This window comes from Gadus macrocephalus, chromosome 5 (assembly GCF_031168955.1).
Source record: "Gadus macrocephalus chromosome 5, ASM3116895v1".
Classification (NCBI taxonomy): domain Eukaryota; kingdom Metazoa; phylum Chordata; class Actinopteri; order Gadiformes; family Gadidae; genus Gadus; species Gadus macrocephalus.
The window spans coordinates 9,499,547-9,514,580 of record NC_082386.1 but is presented as its reverse complement, the minus strand read 5'-3'; the positions used below and the strand labels follow the sequence as shown (position 1 = coordinate 9,514,580).

At 40.2% G+C, this 15,034-nt stretch overlaps 3 protein-coding genes across 14 annotated transcripts; 1 reads left to right on the top strand and 2 right to left on the bottom strand.

Annotated features, from left to right (window-relative positions):
- The first annotated feature begins 720 nt into the window (after positions 1-720).
- rhd (Rh blood group, D antigen) lies at positions 721-13,368 on the top strand. 12 transcript variants are annotated; one of them, XM_060052081.1, is made up of 15 exons: positions 721-944; positions 1,333-1,519; positions 1,618-1,768; positions 2,059-2,206; positions 2,307-2,473; positions 2,724-2,861; positions 2,949-3,076; positions 3,168-3,247; positions 3,624-3,697; positions 3,901-10,175; positions 10,744-11,311; positions 11,450-11,619; positions 12,024-12,124; positions 12,336-12,929; positions 13,026-13,368. In XM_060052081.1, exons 1-10 carry the CDS (start codon positions 794-796, stop codon positions 3,925-3,927), a joined length of 1,251 nt encoding a protein of 416 aa, XP_059908064.1. In that variant the 5' UTR covers positions 721-793; the 3' UTR covers positions 3,928-10,175; positions 10,744-11,311; positions 11,450-11,619; positions 12,024-12,124; positions 12,336-12,929; positions 13,026-13,368. The 12 variants fall into 12 exon arrangements, with proteins under 12 accessions (XP_059908064.1, XP_059908065.1, XP_059908072.1 ...); XM_060052082.1 differs by having other exon boundaries at positions 11,976-12,124; XM_060052089.1 differs by adding an exon at positions 11,812-11,928 and having other exon boundaries at positions 12,024-12,929.
- On the bottom strand, positions 3,995-7,090 carry tmem50a (transmembrane protein 50A). Its single transcript, XM_060052094.1, has 7 exons — positions 7,061-7,090; positions 6,164-6,269; positions 5,849-5,961; positions 5,602-5,669; positions 5,096-5,188; positions 4,853-4,913; positions 3,995-4,725 (listed from the first exon to the last, which is right to left on the bottom strand). Exons 2-7 carry the CDS (start codon positions 6,263-6,265, stop codon positions 4,680-4,682), a joined length of 483 nt encoding a protein of 160 aa, XP_059908077.1. The 5' UTR covers positions 6,266-6,269; positions 7,061-7,090; the 3' UTR covers positions 3,995-4,679.
- mgst3b (microsomal glutathione S-transferase 3b) lies at positions 7,516-9,462 on the bottom strand. Its single transcript, XM_060052095.1, has 4 exons — positions 9,324-9,462; positions 9,032-9,154; positions 8,697-8,769; positions 7,516-7,863 (listed from the first exon to the last, which is right to left on the bottom strand). The coding sequence occupies exons 1-4, from the start codon at positions 9,447-9,449 to the stop codon at positions 7,763-7,765; spliced, it is 423 nt and encodes a 140-aa protein (XP_059908078.1). The 5' UTR covers positions 9,450-9,462; the 3' UTR covers positions 7,516-7,762.
- Positions 13,369-15,034: the final 1,666 nt, after the last annotated feature.

Below are 15,034 nucleotides of genomic sequence, written 5' to 3'. Positions count from 1 at the left end.
CATTGCAGCTGGTGCGTGTCCATTAGTCTCTATTACACGTGTTTTTATTTGTAACAATTTTCATTACATTACATTGAAACAATGTGAAAATATAAATACGTAAGCCTATATCTGTAACTAAAATCATGGATTCATTGAATACAATTATGGCATGTAGCCTTCCATTAGGGCATATTGGTCTGCCTACACGACCCTATTTGCTTTACTATGAATGACTTCAGTTGTGTTATAGCCTATTTTAGTTCTGTTGTCTAAAAACAGATTTTCTTTTTCATGATACGGTGCAGCTCCGATTAAGGCAGCCCAGTGATTTTACTAGCCTACATTCCTTTCAGTTATTTCACATCCTAATAACGGTTTCAGTTATTTGTGAATTTAGCGTCTCAACAGATATCATCAGTTTAAGCGGTTGTCACTTTGCTTATGCATAACACACTAGGCCTCCTCGAGCTCCATTATGCGCAATTCAAATTTTCCATCCAACACCAGCCCCCACCCTAGCCCACGATAAGTAAGCGAGGTGTTTTAAGCACCAACTCAATCCCCTACCGCCATGCATGCGTCTAAATAATAATTGAATGTATCCATATGTATATTATATATTTTAAAACGCCATAAGATTTAATTCGCACACCAATGATGACTAGCCTAATCTACGCTATTAAATATTAGTAAAAACATCAGAGATGCATCACCTAACATATTCAAACTGTCCACCTTATCAGCCCCATTCGATGCCCTACCCTACTGCTGAGGCGCCTCCACGCTGGCAGTGGTGCGCACTACAGAGATCATGGCCCCTAAATACGCACCAAATTTGCGTTCTCGTCTGGCACCTTTGTTGTTATTTTTGCAAACTGGATTCATTGTTATATGTGCCCTTTACGTTGAGTTCGATGCATATGCCTTTATGTTTGGAAATACTTCCAGCAAACTGTATTCGGGTAAGTCGTTTTGGTCGTGAACTTTTTTGTTCTACTGTTCTTTTTTCAGTGTTTTACCTTCTTTAAAAACATTGCGTTTGTTTACCTTTATCATGTTTCAGAATCAATCTCATACTAATGCCGGTATTTATTTTAAAAGTTTTCAAATATTAATTTGAAAGAGTCGTATTTTAACAGAACATCTTAAATAATTAAAGGGGCCATTATGGGGAGGGGCTCATATTTCTGTTTGGCAACGATAAGGTCAGTTGACTGTCGTTGGAATCTTTTGCCAGTTGATGTAAAATCTGTCCTTTAAATGTTTGAGTAACTTGTAGGCTATGCTAAAAAAAAAAAGAGTGATTTTTGCAAGATTCAAGTTCACAACTTTTAGGTTACCCTCTTTCAGAGTTCCAGGATGTGAACGTGATGGTGGTGGCCGGTTTTGGATTTCTTGGCACTTTTCTGGTGCGTTATGGTTTCAGTGGCTCAGGGTTCAATTTGCTTGTGGCAGTGATTGCCACCCAGTGGTCAATTATCCTCAATGGCTATGAGTCCTGGATCCAAAGTAGAAGGATACTAATAGATCTGAAAAGGTATGTCGTCCCATTGATGTTCTCTATGTGCCTTATTAAGAAAAGGCACACCTGGATTTTAAAAATGACTTGAAGGCAACGTTGTGTTCTTCCCTTAGTTTGGTTTTTGCTGAGATATGCACAGCGTCTGCCCTAATATCTATTGGAACGGTGATTGGAAAGACCAACCCTGTTCAACTCATTCTCATTGCCATTCTGGAGGTGTCAGGATTCATTTTGAACGGATGGCTTCTTCGGACATTCTTTGAGGTGAGCCTCTGCTTATCCGTACTCATCTCAAATTGAGTGCCTCATGTTGTAAACAGGAAGTTCTATTTACCTTTCTCTAAGGGATGAACAACAGATCATCACAAGTGCCCTGACCTCACAGAGTACAGGCTTGTGTTTGCCTGTTCTATACACTTTGTATTTGCAAGAATAACATGTCCACCAGTGTTATTTTCCCCCTTAAAGCACCTTGTTCACAATACAACCCATTTGATATACCTTGTATGTGCATCTCGTGTTTGGCAGTCAGTGACTGTATTTCCTATCCCTAGGTGAAGCTTTTGTACTGTGCCATGCAGCTTCATACCTTTGGGGCGTTCTTCGGGCTGATGCTCACCTGGGTCATGCGTCGGAAAGGATCAGAAACGCCCTTTGAGAAAGAGAAAATGAACCGCGAAACTGGACTGTTCTCCATGTTTGGTTTGCATTGTCAAATGAATATATAAACAAATCAATACATAAATAAATACTTTCATTAACACCCATTGACTAAAACATAGTCACTGTCTGTGGTCTGCAGGGACACTGTTTTTGTGGATGTTCTGGGCCAGTTTAAACTCCATCCTGGTAGATGAAGGCGAGAGGAAGCTGAGGATAATCCTGAGCACCTACCTAGCCCTGGCTGTCAGTGCCGTGGCCGCCGCTGCAGTGTCAGTGTTCACCAGCCCCAGAGGAAGAATTAACCTGGTATGATCCGCTAGGCAATGTTGTCATAACGGGGGAGGAAAATCTGCCAATGAAATACTTTTAGTACGCTAATATTTATGAGAGAATCTAAATTTACATTTAAACCCACGTTTTAATCAGCATATTCGTTTAGTGAAAGTTGTTTCTATATGTTTATTTATGTACAAATGTAACGTCATTTATAAATACTGTATTATATATGGACATGAGGAGAAATGTTTGTTTTTTTCTGTTTCCTCTCTTCTCTCAGGATCATATTCAGAAGTGCTCCCTGTCTGGAGGGGTTGCTATAGGCGTTTCAATGTCACTAGTTCATCGGCCCTGGGTTGCCATGACGATTGGATTAGCCGCTGGTGTGATATCAACCCTTTCACTTCGTTACCTTAAGGTTTCCACTCTCAATTGATAAAAAAAAGTAATCTGCAATCTTTTAAATCTTGTGTAGTATGTCTAATATTCCGTTTTATCTTTATAGCGTCATATGCTTCTTGCGTTTGGATGCCACGACACCTGTGGTGTTTTGAGTGTACATGGACTTCCAGGACTTCTTGGATGGCTAGCTCATCTCACCTTGCAAATAAATCATATGGACGACCGCACAACGTAAAGATGCACCATTTGTTTTGTGCTTTACGTAGTTACGTATACGAACCATTGAAGTCAGGTGACTGGTCTAGCTGTTCTCTCTTTCCAGGGCAATTCGGTTTGCTGTGTTCCATATTTGCACTCTGCTCATCACCCTGAGCCTCAGTATGTCCATGGGACTGATCACAGGTGATATGTGTGTTTAAATCTCCTAGATTAAGCCTTATGGAATGATCACAGGTGATATGTGGTTACATCTCCTAGATTAAGCCTTAAGGAATGATCACAGGTGATATGTGTGGTTAAATCTCCTAGATTAAGCCTTATGGAATGATGGAACAGAAGCCATCAGTTATTGGACAAGACCCAATTTGTCTTGTGTTTAAGGAAAATTCATACAATTGCTAATGGATTTTGTTTTGCTCTAATTAGATGTGAAAAACCGCCAGATGCAAGATCATGGCCTTAATGCACACAAACCATTGTCATGAACCAACAGTTGTTACGTCTTGTGACCGACTCATACATATAATTTGCTTAACCATACCTTTATTGTTCTGAAAAGGACTGCTAGTTAAATGGAGCTTTTGGAGACCGCCACAGGACAGGAAATGTTTTGATGACCAGGCGTTTTGGGAGGTAAGTAACCAACATAGTTAGTAGATTGATTCACATGACAGAACAATGAAGGTCATGAGCAGAAATATTCTCCTATAAGTTTCTTTGAATTATTTTGGTATTAAATACAATTTCCAGTTTGGTGTGAAATGACTTTAGATATCCACTGTGAGTGTCAAAGTGTATTTGATAAACCAAGGTGTTTACATTTGCATGTTTTACAGTTTCCCAAACTTGCAAAGAAAAAATAAGAGGAACGGGGAGGAGAACGCCATGTGATCTGAAGCCATTCATGTCCCTGTAAATAATTTTCACCACTTTGTTTATAGTAAGCAAGTTATTTTAATGCAGGAGAATTATTGCAAGACTTGTAAACTGATGAGAATATCTCTCCTCAATTCTCCCATGAATGTCAAAATATGTGATTTATCTTGTAGACAAATGATTCTGCATGGCCATTAGATATACACGTTAACTACACTCCCAATATGTCAGTGCCGGTGGTAAAATCAGAATGTAATCACCATTTGGCAATACAAATGTCTGACCGGCATAGGGTTATTTGAAGAAAATACGTACAAACATAGGACCTCCAATGCAACTACATTCAAATATATTTGTGCATGGTTCTGGGAAATACCCCATAAATCGTGCGTACCTCCATATCTGAGGTCCAAAGTTCAGGTCTTGGTGACCATGTTACAGACACATTAATACAGAGTTGCCAGTTGCAAGGCTCCCAAATGAAGGAAAACACCATGTAAAGCCATGAAAATAGATACACAATTGCAGAGACACATTCAAAGATGTGGAACAATTGAACTCAGCAGGTCCAAAATAGCCAAAAGGGTCTTAAAAAGGGTTGCGTCTCTCTTCATATACCAGGATTTTAAATAAATAGCGTTTTTTTTGTGAAATTAATTATGTGAAGTAGATATAGGCTAAAGGAGAATGTCCCATACAGTATAGAATATAAATGGTTTACAGACACATGAAGGGTTTACTACTGCCACAGATCCTCAGTGCGTCCAAACTTGAAGACCAAGCCCCTGAAATATGAATGTGAATGGAATATTAGACTACCAAGATGTACAACTTCTTCACCGTCATTAACACAAAATACTCATCTTAATAATATGTAGAAATGTCGGAGGTTCACAAATTGAATTAACTTACCCAAAGAAAATAAAAGCATTTTGGAAGAAAATAGCGATTCCGGGGTAAACAAAATCCTTTTCTGTAACAAACAAAAGAAAATAATTAATTAATACAATATTGTTATTGTGTGCCTCACAAGATGCGCGTGTCAATTTTCAGAATCATTATTGTTTAATAACAATCATGAAGATCTTTTACTTGACTGACGCAGTTAAGATGAGGGTGACTGAAGGGTTCAGATTAATAAAGTGAACGACTTACTGTGCACCACAAAGTCTCCAAAGAGGATCCACATGGAGGCAATGAGGGAGCCAAAGGCCAGCATGAAGCCAATGAAAAGCCAAATACGAGCTCCTGCAAACAAAGAAAAAGCAGGGCGGGTTGTCATGTGATCCCCAAGTGCTCCTGGGTTGTTTTGTAAGAGGAACACACGGTAACGGCCATAAGTACAGACAACAGCTAAACCTCTTTGGGTTCCTAAAATCCAATTGAAACCGATTCATGGCAAGTAGTGGATCAGTGTAAAAGCCTGTTCCCTAGCCCTGTGCATAATATTATCATGGTTCCCACAAACAAGTAAAAAAATTATATTGACAGGGTTAGTGGACAAAAATTTGACACATAGGCCTATATATGTTTGACATTCTCCACACTATCAAAGACACTGTGAGAAGAAGATTTGGGAAAACATTTCCACTTTCCAATAAACTGTTGTCATATAACGCCTTCCTGCCAAAAGTGAAATACAACACATGTCTTTAACATACCTGTCTGTCCCATGCATCCTTCGCTGTAGCTGTCTCCTCTAACCTGGCCATTTGATACAGCATTTATCCTAGATAAGTTAACAAGACAAAATGTTATCAACCATGAGAACATTAACAAATTACTGTGGCTTTCGTTTAAGTACACTATGCGATAAGGATGCCAAAACATTAGGAAATCTGAACTAAACTAAAGATCAAGAGCCAGTTAAACATAATACATGACAAAAAAGAAATTGAGATAAATTACATGAGAAAAGCTAGAGTAGCAATGACTCCACATGTGTGGTAGGCATGGTGAAACTGTTCTTCAAGTGGAAACAGCACTGCTGCATCGATGATGATCCACCAACCCGTGAAGAACTGAAATAAGAACACAACAACGTTTTTTGTTTTTCATGATGTTAAAAGACCTGGAACTCACATAAGCCATATTGAATGATGACGTCATAACACACTGGTTTTATCTTTGTTAAATTAATGCAATGAATTTAAAGCCTTTCGGAATATGTGGTTGTTATCCTTAATATGACAGTCATAATTATTAGCCTTCGATGTAACTCACCAGGACTCCAGCTGCAATTGATGCAATTGTGTTTCTTCTCTCAGCCCAGTCTACATTACACTCACAGTCTCCACACCGGATCCCATCTAGAAACCCTGACATGGCTCTGATGAAACAAAAGGTATTCTGTTTGAATTTGGGAGTGGTAAAATATGTGTCCAGTATTTATGCATCACATTGTACCGATTCATTTTCTTTGAACAAAAAATAACCTGGAGTAAATCTACCCCTAAGCTATCCTATTAGCTGTTACTTAGCATAGTTGGGTTCAAAGTTAGACAGTAAGCAATTGTCCAAAACAATGCTGTGGAGGGGGCGCCACTATCTTGGAGTTATCACAGATGATTTCTTTAAATGTGATGTCAAATGGTCAATGTAATCTTCGAAAACAAGTTGAAATGTACATATAAAATCATAGAATAGTGGGAATTCAACTACATTTCTGGGGGAGGACTATTATATGGACCCCCGATGTCTTTACCATGGTTATGCCCTTGGGTTCCTACTTTAAACTGGTTCAGACTCACAACGTGGTATGTGAATAATAGCCATATGAGCAATCTTGGTGTTTTGGTGCTGCTTCTGATTCCCGTTTATCGCAACATCAACAATCGAGTTGAATTCACACAACGGCGAATAAACACATCGACCGACGCCAAAATGTAGGCAAAGATGATTCCATATTTTCTTGGCATGCATCGTTTCGACAAAGAAATACTGCTTTATCATCTCAGCTTTTGTTCATTGCTTTGTTGGTAAGCATTTCCTTGGAGGCTCCTTCATGTCGCCTTTCGCACAAAATAGGTGCAATGGGATAACGACAACAGATCCATCTGGTAAAAAGCATAATCGTGTTTGGTATAAATAATGTAACGTTGTATTTGAAAGAAAACTTACTTTGCTTTTTCTGTATTTGATGTGGACCCCCTGAACGCAATCCCTTACTTTGCTTCCGAGAAGGATCTATCACGCGCATGCGTTGTCCCCACCCATTTGATGTTGAGGCAAACCTCAGTTCAAGGAGATGCGCATTTTATGAAACTCCGCTTTCACGGAGTTTTTATGTTTGTAATAATAATCTACAGCGATAAATGGACATGTAATTTTGACTGCCTAATAGGTTTAAAGTTTAAACACAGCTTTCACAAATAAACCATCCATGTCATGTTAATGTAGGATTATATTGATGTTCTTCGTAGTTTTCCTCTGTAGTACCGTAGCACAGCCACATTCCTACAATTATGAATAACATAATCCCAACAGGTCATGTGTGAATCACATGAGCCATTACGACGGCTGCGGCTCCTTTTCTTTTCCTTTATTTTTGTAAATTATGATTGATTTATAATATATCTGGGTATTGTATTGCTTTTATTACAGTTGACATTTCATATTTTATCCAAATAAAACTCATTCATAAAACGTCTTGTATAATGGTTATAAATGAGAAGTACAAAAAAATATAATAACAGCACACAAACTACATTCAGATTTCACTGTGTTTAAAGTAAGTATTTAAACCAGCCATACAGCTTTAGTGGAATGATGACATTGGATGCCGGTGTGGCTGAATACCCATGCATCCTTTAGAACGGCCAATTAAAAGACTCCAAGCAATTGTAATGCCACAGAGATTGAAAGACCGATGACTCCAAGATAGCCAATGTAGCCATAGGCTCCCTTCATCCTTTTGGAAGGATCTGCGAAGAAAATAGAGACATGTTTATCAATACCATGTGTTTTCATGAAGCGTGAGGAAGGATATCTTTTAATTGAGATTTAAGAAATGATCAATAATCTGACTTTAAGACATGTTCTGGGGGACACATTTTCTCATCTGCACACACATGTTGCCCACTACTATTGATACAGTTACATTAAAGAAACAGGTATTATTAATACAGAATTGCTTCATGCAAACGGCAGAGTCAGTATAGTTTTATTGCCAGAGTATGACCAACGTGGAACACATAAGTAACCAGACATAGCTTCTAATTCCCATTCAGGTGAAGTTGGGTGGAAAATGCTTAATACATTTCACACAAATATTGAGTTGTAGTCCAGTAGATGTCAGGGAATAGAGAATAAGTTACGATATAAAGTACCTATTATCATAAGTAAGGCAAACATCATCACATGTATTGGCTCAGTAAATAAAGGAATAATCTATTCTCTTGTCAATGATTAATATGAACCTAAGTGAAATGGTAGGCCCATAAAAACAGATAAAATATTTATTTTTAAATTGGATTTGAACAGCAGAGTGTAACCGTACTGCCAAGGTCTATTGCATGTTTAAATTGTTAGCAGCAGTTTTTGGTTACCAGGTAACATCTATCAATCGTTCTTCTGGCTACACCGCCCTATATCTGTTGGAAGTAGTAGTAGTTTAGATTGCTAAAGCCTTAACAGAAATACAGCCCGCCCTTCAATGAAAAAATACTTTTCCAGAAGCATGCATTTTTTGTGTGTTGAGAGTGGGAGGGGAGGGGCACCAGCTCAAACAAGAGTTTGGTCACAGGAACCGTCTTACCTCCAGTGTAGTATCCCCAGGCATAAGAGAACCTGCTGGTTACCCAAATGGCCCCGAGCACTGCTGCTGTCGTCTAAAAAGATAACGACAGGTGATAGAGGGGGAGTTAAATGGGGAAAAGGTGAAAGACAATATGCTGACTCACTGTGACATTATCTAAAGACTTGACACTCGGCAATTATTCACGTCAAAGATCAAAAATGTGTTTCTTATTTACAAAATTGTCGTAAATAACTTGAGATATTCGTATGGGGTGAGGCCGTGAGGGGGGCTTTGAAAGTAAATAAACACTAAAAAGCGCTAGAATTTCTCCACTCCGTGCAAAAGGTACTTACTGGGTAGACAAGTGCTGCAATGGTCTGGAAAACGAGCCATTGTGGGTACACCTCCAGGGTGTTTTGGTGAGCCCTCTGGATGCAATTGAACACCTGGTCCTTGTCACTGTACATAGTGGGATACTAGAGAAATACGATTAGTAAATATCTTTTCAAATCATGATAATATAAAATCTTTCATGCAACCTAAACAGGAATAATTAATTTAGTTGCATGCATTTAAATGCTATTAGTGGATTATCCTACTATAACAAGATATCAGTCTTCCAATACAAAAACAACTGTCGGTTACCTTGACATCGTACTTCTTTCTTGCACCCCCAACTTTTACTCCCAGATAACACAGCATGATCCAGCTATAGAGATATGTAAATATCACATAGCCGAAATTGGCAGGCAGGACCTGTAGCATATCCATGGCGATCAAGAAAGAGATTTCGGATTGGGGTGTAGAACTTTACTATAATGCGACTGCAATGTGAGAACAACCAGACGACGAGACTCTTACGAAATGCCTGCTAACTGAAACATCGCGAGACCAGAAGCGTCATCGAAATACTTCTCTAAAGTACGCGATTGCAATGATTATGTAAATACTTGAATCATTCAGAATATGTCACTACAAATGTTCTTGAATATTTCTGTATTATGTGTTCTGTTACAAACATCTCTACGTGTAAAGCAGTAACCTGATACAATGCATATGTGTAATATACAAACATTATCCGTTCATGTTATGGATGGACATTTTAAATAAATCTGTTTTTAATTTGATACATTTGCAAAAAATATTGATTGATATTGCCATGCGTCAACAATGCAAATAAAACAACACGGAAACCATTTAAAAGTATTATGGGAAAACACTTATGCGCAAATTGGCTGCTACCATGAGGCTCGCTATGTTGTGGAATTTTCCACAAGGGGATCTCCAGAGCAACCATTCCATTCCGACGACGTTGCTCATTCGCTGCATTTGAACAACGACCGCTGGTGATATTTCATAATAGTTCCTCGACGTTTATTAATATTTAACGATTTCCACGGCTTTACAAATTTGGTATTACAGTTATTGACCTATTTTCCTGATTGATCTTGGAAAACTTTTTGGATTTCTGAGCAGATTGACTACACATCGGACGAGGTAAGAAATGCTAACGTTAGCTCGGAGCTTATGCAACCCGGCCTTGTTGGCGTTGGATTTTCCACCCAAACCATCGCTTTTTAACATCCAACGCATTACATTATATATGGTTATTTTGGATGGTCGTCTGACACCTCATTATTAATCCTATATTTTGTAAGTGTATCCTTGGGGTTGGAATTGGCTTGACATTCGTTTGTTTAAAGTTGTCTGTTGTGGTCTTGAACTTTCCGGGCGAGTTTCGGTCAGCGGTTACGCAACACAACAACGGCCCTGATGACGTAGGATTGCGCTATCAGCCGTTGGTCTATAATAAACAAACACACTTTCAAGGGTCAACTATGAATACATTAAATGAATATGTTGGGATTAGTGTGCAAGAACGACGTAGAAGAGATAGTGGAGATGAGTGGAAAGTGTGCGAGAACGGCGGCCCTGGAGAGAGAGGGTTGGAGATCTTTGGTTTTTAATCGTATAATGCAACCCTCTCTCCGAGGTCGCTACCTTTATGATGATGATGTTGTGATTTATAAAAAAATAATGAATCTTTTTTCTTTTCTTTTAAAAGATAACCAAGATGGTGACTGGGGCCAAGGATTTACTCCCTGCGATGAGCAGTGATGGTCTGAGAGTTATTTTTGACCAAGACTTGGGATCCAATTCTGTCTCAACCAAATCTGTCTCTAGAAGCGGAAGTGACTGCTCGGACTCCGGCCACGGCTCTGGCACACGCGAGACCAACAGAGGGCGCCATAGATCTTCGTCCAACTCGTCATCCACATCTTCCTTGTCTAGCAGCAACCGGCCCAGATCCCGCTCTCACCCTCGTTGCCATAGAAACTCATCCCGCTGTCGCTGCCCCACTCATTACAGACAAGCCCACGGGAACCGACGTCACCGCTCGCCACCACCCCGGCGTGCCAGAGCCAATTCCCGCTCTTGCAGTCCTTCTTCCCTGCCGGTCAGGTCCAGTCGCCACAGAAGTAACCGGTCTCGCCACAGTTCCAGCAGCCGGCAGAGGACAAGCCCAGGGTTGGAGGGCCGTAACAGGAAGAGAACCCCCAAGTCCCCCTCAAAGAGCCATCACAGCCGGTCCAGGTCCTCGAGGCGATCGGCCGCCAGCCCAACTCTGGATGGTAGGGTTAATTTACCATTCACCGAGCTGTATCAATGATTCCTTTAAACATTGTGTCGACTTGACTCATTTAGCTGGTCTGCAACCAATGATCCTTTTCATTCCATCTAATGGTGATTCGATGTTTCTTTTTTTGCAGAGGAAAAGGAACTCCTCAGAGCAGTGAAGGAAGACGCCACCGAGATCCTAAGGGTTGATCTTCCAGAGAGCACGACTCCCACACTAGACGAACCATGCGAGGAATGTCCCACACCAGAACCACAGGCATGGGTGAGGCAAGAGGACGTTCCAGAAAAGGTTCCATCCCAGGTGGGTTTCAACAAAAGCTTAATGGCAATGCTAGCACACCTTGAGGCTTCACCAAACAATTATGTGATTTTTGAATACGGCCTTGTGGAGGCCATTCAATTATTCGTATTCATTTCTGGTTTTGGGATCGGCCTCCATTTGTAATTGAAATTTAAACTTGTAATATTTCAACCTCTTTCACACAAAACTCAGGTGACCCAAAACCCAACCAATGTCTTATACCTCAGAATGGATTAAGTCCATGGAGGCTAGAATTACAAAGTGTAGGTTCGGCACATCCCTACACGTGTCCTTTCCTTTGACTTCCTGGTAAGGTCCTTGCTGTTGAATTCTTTTTGTCTTGTGTTGACCCTTAGACCCCTGAGGGAACACACACTGCTCTGTCTGTATTCCTGTCTTCGTAGATCACATGACAGTGGTCTCCTTCAATCATCGGCACCTCGGATTAGGAGAATAAGAGGGCAGTCATGTGCCTTGGGTGACGCCATAAGTGTTTGCGCGAAAGGTTAACTGACTCATAATGTTCACCATGATATTGACTAGATTCTTCCTAGTTTTTCAGTTATTACATCTTCCTGAATTGTTTGTAAAAACAGTCAAATTCTTATGAATGCAAAATTTAATGTTTAGAAATATAGGTGACTCTCATGGCATTCTTTCAATTTTATTTCTGTGTCATTGTTGGCTTGACATTAGAAATGTATTTACATTTGCAGTTGAAATGGGTCGTTATTTAGCAGAACCGTCCCACTCGCTGAAGGAGCACAAGGCGTGTGGACAGCATTATAGTGACTATTGCTGTCCAGAAAACTAAAAACCCAAGAAGAACTCCCTCCCTCCGTATGCCAAAGATAAGTTGGTACACCAGGCGTGTGCTGATTGGGGCTGGGGGAAACTGCGTCACCTTTCTGCCACTCTACACAGAGAAGAGATCCTTTTCTACTTTTGTTTGTCTTTTTTGTTTTGGTTTCAAAGCGCTACAATTACCAATGTTACCGGTGGGCCTAGCCTATCCATTGCAGAAAATGCATGAAAGCTGCCGTTAGTCGAAGCTAGCACTTGTACAAGCAACACATGAATTAAAGCCATATAAGTTTAACCAGCCTGCTTCTCTATTGGTCATGCAACATGGAATATAATAGCACACATACGCACACTGGACGAACTGCTTTACCACCGTAAACCCTTGTGTCGGCCGTTATCTCACTGGTGCTTTTGTTTTGTCTTTTAAACAGAACAGCGACGCAAAGACGAATGGCCAACGCTCAAAAGTCTCTCCAATTAGGAAGATCATCGCTTTCAGCATTCATGTAAGTACCATACATTCATTATTAAGCCCTGAGCCAGTGGTGTCTCCAACATGACCAGATATCCTAAATTCTCACTCGGTCTTGTTTCCTTTTTAGAATTCTATCGCCAAGCCAACCGTTGCCCCGGTAACGTCTGCTAAGGTAACGCCCAGGGTGGACGGCATTGAGAGCAGAAAGCCCTACGGTCACTGGGTTCAAATCAGACGAGGCGGCCGGGCAAACAAACGCACCACCTCACGCTAGTGTGGCCGCAAGTCGACGCTGTAAATAATGTGTATAGCTATTCACATAAGCCTTGGGCTACGCTATGTTTTTTTTCCAGATGTATAAAGTGAGTTATGTGGGGAGAAGAAATGGAACAATGCGCTCAGGTTGGAATCTCTTGGTCCCCTTTTTGTTGTGTTCTATGAAGACTTCAATAAATGCCTATTGAATAAAAGTGTCTCTTCTCAATTTTTAACCTATTCACCCATGTCACTTAACTTGTGTGCTTTGCACATTAATGGCAAAGATCTCGTTCCATAAAAGCCTGATGGAATTTGGACTAAAGTTATAGTGGCGCTTTAAACATTTTTTTATTTTAGCTGTGGTAAAGGACATCAGACTTTTAATCTTTGGCATTATAGGGAAATAAAAAATCTGATCATCTGCCAATTGTCAGGGGTGAAAGTACCGTACATGGAACTGACCATGTGATTAATATCTCCACATTTGACAGTTTGTCTGGGGATGCATGGTTTATTGTATAATTATCAAGAAAATGAAACCTAAAGACGGCACAAACCACAATAGGCCAATCGAAAACCCCTCCCTTCCCATTCGCATGGATTTCCCCCAATGACCACAATGTGTCAGCATGGTTGCGTCCTAGGAAAGAATTTAGTTCACGCAGGACTTGGTCATGATTTTTTTTTTTTTTTTAATCAACAAAATTAAATTATATGACAATGAAATGGCCTGCTTTTATGTTCAAAGTTAAGTAATCGGCTGTAACTGTCGGGTGTAGACGCTTGTTCTCCCATATTATAGAAATATAAGTAAAGTAAAAGTCAGCATTTTAACTACATCGCTTTCTATGAGTGCCCCTAAACGGGAGATTGTTAGGGGGGGGGGAACAAATCACATTGATCATAATGTGCGATGATATAACTATAGTTCTATCTGCATCAAACATTTACTTCACAACCAACAGCAGGGCAAACATGTGTCGTCATCTCTGTAGTATGTCTAATATGATCCGTAATGAAGCCTATGCACAATAATTGGTTTTCTCTTTCATTCATAAGCAACCTAGAGAGCTTCAGGGCAGGGTAATGTTATCAGTCACACTTGAGAGCAGATAAGCTGAAGCTTTATATGGACTTTATACACTTGTGCCACGGCGCTTCACAGGAAACTTTCTGTAAACAATACATAACGGTCTCGACTCATCTTCGGGGAAGAACTCTCTACAGCAGTGCACAAAGAATGGTTTTGTATGTGAACACAAAAACTCTTTTCAGGTTGGCTTGAGAAAAATGCAGCAAGTCACCCCTCGGGGTGATGTTTATTTGATGCCTTATCCTTTTTCCTATGTCATGGTTACTTACCAGACACTTGAGTTGATAAAATAAAATACATTTTAATTTGAATTAAGGTGCTGCTGCTACCGTACAGGTTGATCTAAGGTTGCTGGAAGGGTCCTTACATCAATGTGAGATTTGAGAACACATTTGTTTGGGGCCCATTTGGGATGTACCCACCAGGCGCTTAGGATATGATTACTTACACCCATTTCCCCAGATGAATGTCTTAATCCTTACCCTAACCATAAAAAATGACACGTGGTCAATGATCACCCTTGACCACACTGTACGGGACTTTTTGACCCACACCTGGACCTGAGTCCACGTTCCAACAGAACAACCTCCTTTCCGGCAGTTTTTGCTTTTTAGGCGATACTACAATTTACTTGTTAATATTATTTATTTGTTTTTAACTCTCTGATTTTGTTGCTTGAGGGTGACCCAGATGAGAGGCCTCTGTCCCAGCCAGAGAACCAGCTTCTACCCCCGTAGCAACAGACCTCTAAACCATGTACATCTGCCCTGTAGTGCAGAGCCCTA

Bases quoted from the DNA above. Each gene is read 5' to 3' on its own strand.
- rhd (XM_060052083.1), top strand. From the start codon at position 794: ATGGCCCCTAAATACGCACCAAATTTGCGTTCTCGTCTGGCACCTTTG. The intron at 945-1,332 runs GTAAGTCGTTTT...ACCCTCTTTCAG, and splicing joins TTCCAGCAAACTGTATTCGG to AGTTCCAGGATGTGAACGTG. The intron at 1,769-2,058 runs GTGAGCCTCTGC...TCCTATCCCTAG, and splicing joins TTCTTCGGACATTCTTTGAG to GTGAAGCTTTTGTACTGTGC.
- tmem50a (XM_060052094.1), bottom strand. From the start codon at position 6,265: ATGTCAGGGTTTCTAGATGGGATCCGGTGTGGAGACTGTGAGTGTAAT. The intron at 4,914-5,095 runs GTAAGTCGTTCA...TGTTTGTTACAG, and splicing joins TGGAGACTTTGTGGTGCACA to AAAAGGATTTTGTTTACCCC. The intron at 4,726-4,852 runs GTAAGTTAATTC...TTCATATTTCAG, and splicing joins AATGCTTTTATTTTCTTTGG to GGGCTTGGTCTTCAAGTTTG.
- mgst3b (XM_060052095.1), bottom strand. From the start codon at position 9,449: ATGGATATGCTACAGGTCCTGCCTGCCAATTTCGGCTATGTGATATTT. The intron at 9,155-9,323 runs GTAACCGACAGT...GTATTTCTCTAG, and splicing joins GAAAGAAGTACGATGTCAAG to TATCCCACTATGTACAGTGA. The intron at 8,770-9,031 runs GTAAGTACCTTT...TTATCTTTTTAG, and splicing joins TTGCAGCACTTGTCTACCCA to ACGACAGCAGCAGTGCTCGG.